This window comes from Fukomys damarensis, unplaced genomic scaffold, assembly GCF_012274545.1.
Source record: "Fukomys damarensis isolate Sample0158 unplaced genomic scaffold, DMR_v1.0_HiC HiC_scaffold_21, whole genome shotgun sequence".
NCBI lineage: Eukaryota > Metazoa > Chordata > Mammalia > Rodentia > Bathyergidae > Fukomys > Fukomys damarensis.
In genome coordinates this window covers 40,543,581-40,549,681 of record NW_022900933.1, presented here as the reverse complement: position 1 = coordinate 40,549,681, position 6,101 = coordinate 40,543,581, and the positions used below count along the sequence as shown (strand labels likewise).

The following is a 6,101-nucleotide window of genomic DNA, read 5'->3' as shown; positions in this document are numbered from 1 at the left end:
CGGGGCTCGGTGGCTTCTGCTTACTCTTCCGGAAAGCGGGCAGAGCCGTTTCTGTTCACCATTCCACAAAGATGCCCTGCAGGTTCCAAAAGATATCATAGGGTATTAAGATCTAAGGAATTTGCTGTTTTAAGCTGATAATTCAGTTTCTGATGAAGGCATAGGCCTCCTCTCATGGTTGAATTTCGGAATTCACGGGGTCAGTCGATAAGTCACTTTCTTTCTGTACTTGAGTATGACTGTCTTTTGGACCACGTAACCCATTTTTTTGTTTTTTGGGGGGCGGTTTTGGGTGCTTTTTTGAGACAGGGTCTCGATAGGCTGGCCTCAAACAGCAGTCCTACATCAGCCTCCCTCGTGCTGAGATTACAGGCGTGTGCCACCACACCTGGCAACAAATCCGTCTAACATACTTGTTTTGCCTAATGGAGCATGTCTGTAATACTAGCACTTTAGGAAGCTATGTTACATAGTTCAAGGCCAGCCTGAACTACATAGTGAGATCCTGTTTCAAAAAATATCCGGGCATGAGAGAACACGCCTGGCATCCCAGCACTCAGAGGAGACTGAGGCAGGATGATCGCCGTGAATTCAAGACCAGTCTGGGCTACATAGCGAGACCTGGTTCAAAAAACAAAATGGGCTGGGGATTTAGCTCAGTGGCTCCGGTGTCTGCCTCGCAAGCACAAGTTCTATCCCCGGTACCAAAAAACAATAGAAAAAAAATCAAAACAAAACAAAAAAACCCAAAAGTAAAACAGCTAAATAAAGTACATATTATAAAAATGAGAATTTTAGGGCTGGGGATTTGGCTCAGTGGTTCTGCTACTTGCCTCACAAGTGCAAGGGCCCAAGTTCGATCCTCAATACCAAAAAAAAAAATTTTTTTTTAGAATGAACTAATAGATTGCTATTATGTGGGCTTTGTACCTTAATAAGCTGTCATTCTTGTCTTTTAGTACTTGTGCAACTGAACACAACAAAAGTATGGATATGGGAAACCAACATCCTTCCATTACCAGACTTCAGGAAATCCAAAAGGAAGTTAAAAGTATAGAACAGCAAGTAATCAGCTTCAGTGGTCTGTCAAGTGACAAGAATTACAAAAAACTGGAGAGGATTCTAACAAAGCAACTTTTTGAAATAGACTCTGTAGATACAGAAGGAAAAGGAGACATTCAGCAAGCTAGGAAGAGGGCGGCACAGGAGACAGAACACCTTCTCAAGGAGTTAGAGCAGAATGCAAACCACCCACACCGGATTGAAATACAGAACATCTTCAAGGAAGCCCAGGCCCTCCTGAAAGAGAAGATCGTGCCCTTTTACAGCGGAGGCAGCTGCATAACTGATGAAATTGAGGAAGGTATCCAGGATATCATTCTGAGGCTGACCCATGTTAAAACTGGAGGCAAGATCTCCTTACGGAAAGCAAGGTATCACACTCTAGCCAAAATCTGTGCAGTGCAAGAGATTGTCGAAGACTGCCTAAAAAAGCAGCCTTCCCTGCCATTGTCTGAAGATGCACATCCTTCTGTTGCCAAGATCAACGCTGTGATGTGCGAAGTGAACAGGACCAGAGGTGTGGTCGTGGCCCTTCTGATGGGCGTGGACAGTAGTGAGACTTGCAGGCACATATCATGTGTGCTCTCGGGGCTGATTGCTGATCTGGATGCTCTAGATGTGTGCGGGCACACAGAAATCAGAAACTATCGGAGGGAGGTGGTGGAAGACATCAACAAATTACTGAAGTATTTGGATTTAGAAGAGGAAGCCGATACTACGCACGCATTTGACCTAAGACAGAACCATTCCATTTTGAAAATAGAAAAGGTCCTCAAGAGGATGAGAGAAATAAAAAGCGAATTTCTTCAAGCGCAGAACCCTCCTGAATTGTACCTGAGCTCCAAGACAGAACTGCAGGGTTTGATTGGACAGCTGGATGAGGTAAGTCTTGAAAGAAACCCCTGCATCCGGGAAGCCAGGAGACGAGCTGTGATTGAAGTGCAAACGCTGATCACTCACATTGACCTGAAGGAGGCCCTGGAGAGGAGGAGGCAGGTCACCTGTGAGGAGCACCCGTCACATAAGGCCGTGTGGGATGTTCTTGGAAGCCTGGCAGAGATCCAGGGAGAAGTCCTCGCATTCGATGGGAATCGGACCGATAAGAACTACATCCGGCTGGAGGAGCTGCTGACCAAGCAGTTGCTGGCCCTGGATGCTGTGGACCCACAGGGGGAGGAGAAGTGTAAGGCTGCCAGGAAGCAAGCCGTGAAGCTGGCCCAGAACATCCTCAGCTATCTCGACCTAAAATCTGATGAGTGGGAGTACTGAGCCGCTGGCACTTTCCAGGCCATCTCGCTCATTTTACACTTGATGTACTTTTATGTATTTATGGAGAGCTTTCAGCTCATGGAGCCCAAATGTGATTTATACGTGCATATCTCAATCTCAGTATTTATGACTTAAGCAAATTATATTCAGGATCTTTGCTGCTTTTGATGTTGCAAAACAAATATTATTACAGCTCATTAACCTTTCCATTTGGATCATCCATATTATGTGTGGTTTGTTTGCTTTGTTTTCTGTGTTTTGCTTGTGCGTTTTTAATCAGAACATGAAATAGAAGCAGCATTCATAATTTTTAAATGGGTTGTGCAAGCATTAAGATGCTGAAACTTAAGGATCTAGAAATAGATAAAACCTTACATAATAGGGAAATCATGAGATGGAGGAAATTTTTTGGTAAAGTCTAAGCAGTAGGTTTTTATGCTAAATAAGCAGAAGAGTTTTTTGACTTACAAGACCTGAATGGTCCCTTTTAAGTGGGTCATTTATACATTTAAATGAGGAGCTGGGGATTTAGCTCAGTGGTTCTGCCACCTGCCTTGCAAGCACAAACACCCGAGTTCGATCCCTGGTACCAAACAACAAAAAAAAAAAAATGAGGAGGGGTCGTTTGTATGTTGTATAGATGAGAAGGTGGGGTCATTTATATGTTATATAAATGAGGTGGGGTTGTTTATATGTTTGTATTGTCTGTTCTTTCATAAACATTTTTGTTTGAAAAAAAAAAGTGTCTCTTTTTCCCCATACTCTGCAATTTGGAGGGGGGAATATTGTATACAATACAAGAAAGTTAAGAAAACTAGTAGCCAAAAAAACCCTAAGACTGCACTAAAGAAGGGATAAGTCATCACCTACTCAATACCTTCAAATTGTTTTTGTGGAATTTAAGATTTTCCTTAGTGATTAGTAAGGATGGGAACATTTGAATGAAGTCAGTGGACTTTTTTTAAAAAAAGACACCTATATCTGTAGTTGGAGAATGCAAGCTAAGTTGGCTTACCATCATCATGTTACACTGATGCCGATTACAGACCTCTGACTCTAGCTTGTAATGGATTTCTTCTGTCAGGGCTGTAAAATAGACAAGCATGCTGAACACTTCATGTGCTGTTTGGGAACCCAGGAGTACGGCCACTGTCTGAAGCCCTTTGGAACAGGGCTCTGGCTTGTCTGGGAAGGTTAGCTGTGGCAACAAAATTTAAATGCCACCTGCTTCTGCCCTGGCACCTGCTGGGGTCCTTAGCTCCTGTTATTGGTTTGGGGATTTCTGTGTTTCCTAAAAGAACCATTAGAATCTATCAGGCAGGAAGTTTTTTTCTTCTGCTAAAGGACACACATTGACATAAACCCTTTCTGAGGACCCAGTTTTTCAGTTGCTCATTAATTTGAGCAAAAGAATTCCCCACAATTCTGTGGTATCTTGGTGTAGTAACTACTGGGTACAGCTGTGATTTCCTCAGACATTAATTTGGGTAGTGGGGAGACTGTCACTTTAAACAGCTGAATTTTTTTTTTTTTTTTTTTTGTACTAGGGATCTAACTCGGGTCCTTGCGCTTTTGAGGCAGATGGCGGAACCACTGAGCTAAATCCCCAGCCCTAAACAGCTGAAATTTATGACTGATAAAGGAACAACGTTTACCTAAAAGATGATAAAAGTTTAACCCTACACTTAAAACCCCTTGTCTCTTTCCTACTAGGAATGTTCTAGAACCACTGACTCGAATCAGAGGATATGGGAGTCTTTGGACAGTGAGCCCTTCCTACTCCAGGTCCTCAGTGCAAGTCCTTGGAGTCCTCATTTTGACCAGTTGTTTTAGGATTGCTTTTCGATATTATTGGGGGGGGGTTGAGACAGGGTCTCACTATGTAGTTGAGATTGAACTGGAACTCACTGTGTAGCCCAGATTGGTCTTGAACTCACAGCGATCCTCCTGCCTCAGCCTTCCAAGTGCTGGGATTACAAGCATGCACCACCACATCCGGCTTTTTTTTGAGATAAGGTCTTGCTGTAGTCCAGCATGGCCTTGAACTAGTTGCAGTTCTCCTGCCTCAGCCTCCAGAGCGCTGGGATTGCAGGTGTGCCACCGCCCCAAGCAGTATTATAATTTTAGAATGCTCTTAAAATCTTGAAGAACTTTAAAATTATAGTCCCTGGAAAATCAAATTACACCATAATCACTCCAGACATATCCTTCACCAGGTTCTAACATTTAATTTTCATTTTGTTTTTGAGTCAAGTGCTAGCCTGTCCTTTAGTGGTGGCTGCTGTCCCATGAAAGCAGACATCCTGTCTCCAGTACTTCCTGCAACGTAGGGAGACACCACTGGAGCACAGGATGCCAGCCTGGCCTGGCCGCTCCAGGGGGTTCTTGTGGTCCCAAGGTGGCCACTGGCCTGTGGTGTGTGGCTGTTTCCTGGTGCCACACTGGAGCTCCCATCCTGCCCATGACCCACCCCACTGTGTGCTTTAGCGTGGGTGCGGCACGTCCTTGATTGTCAGTGTCACATTTAGTGTGGGTAAAGCAGTTCCCCAGGTGTGTGGCCTGAGGTCTGCAGTCAATGTCGGATGTCACCGTGTCCGTGCAAATCATGGCTGGGAATGTTCGCTTCCTTAATGCAGTTTTGCTTTCAGATCATTCTGTCCAAATAGCCTCTGTGATGAGCTAGTGATTACAATAAATATAATGAATGTGTCTACTAAGTACAGTTTAAAGCTTTATATTGCTAAAATGCCTGTTTGCTATGATGAAGTTTGACCGTTTTGTTTGCCAGTTGCTACCCAGTTTCTATCTAAGCTATCTAAGCTATCTAAGCTTATTCTGCACATGCAGCTTCTGACTGCTTGGATATTTCTCCCCAGAGAATAATTGTGGATATACTTGCCCTGGATTTCTCTATGTAACGCAGGCAGGCATTACATAGCATCAGCTCCTGTCTCTGTCACCTGTGACAGTTGTATCAGGGTGTCTGAAATAACCCAGGAGCATGTGACAGACACAAGCATGCCCTTCATTATCCCTGAAATAAAGAGCCCTCTGCATGTGTCCTGCTGGCTGAGCAAGGATGAGAGTTCGAGGAATGTTTTGTCCCCCTCTGGGGACAGGATCCTCTACCTGGGCAGCCAAGCCCAGAAGGGGCTCCTTGCCACAAGTGCGGCAGTGGTGTGCAGAGGGGACAGCAGTGACCGGTGCTGTGCCAGCCCAGGAGTGTGGCTCACACACTGCTGTCCCAAGAGGCTGCCCCAGGCCTGGCACCACAGTGGCTCGGCTTCCCTGTAGGAAGGTGGGTAGCAGATCCTGTGTCAGGGAAGAGCCTTTCATCCTGCGCTGTTGAGATGTCACCGCCCCTTGCTGGCAGGGTGGGACCTGGCTGTCCCTGATGAAGGATGTACTTCCTGCATCGCAGAGCGCTGATGCCTGTGCCTGGACCCCTGGTGACTGCTTGTCCAGGTCATTGTTTTTCTTTTTCTCTATCGATTCCTACCAGAGCTTTGGTTTTTCTGCATGTTGGCCCCTGCAGTGCTTCCCCACTACACAGAAGCAGAGACAGCCAGTTTCTTGTCTGAAACAGGATCTCGATCTAGCCCAGGCTGTCTGGAGTTAACAGTCCTCCTACATGCTGGGATTACAGTCATGTGCCACCAAACATAGTTATGGAATTCCGGATATGCTGGAAGTGGAGGCGGTGTATTGCTTAAAAAGAATATGGGAGGGCAGGGAATTTAGCTCAGCGGTTCGGTGGCCTGCCTTGCAAG

General features: G+C 45.3%; 1 protein-coding gene across 1 annotated transcript; it reads left to right on the top strand.

Annotated features, from left to right (window-relative positions):
• The first annotated feature begins 938 nt into the window (after positions 1 to 938).
• Bag5 (BAG cochaperone 5) lies at positions 939 to 3,161 on the top strand. Its single transcript, XM_010607285.3, has one exon. It carries the CDS (start codon positions 988 to 990, stop codon positions 2,329 to 2,331), a length of 1,344 nt encoding a protein of 447 aa, XP_010605587.1. The 5' UTR covers positions 939 to 987; the 3' UTR covers positions 2,332 to 3,161.
• Positions 3,162 to 6,101: the final 2,940 nt, after the last annotated feature.

Excerpts from the sequence above, each read along its gene's own strand:
- Bag5 (XM_010607285.3), top strand. The coding sequence starts at position 988 with ATGGATATGGGAAACCAACATCCTTCCATTACCAGACTTCAGGAAATC.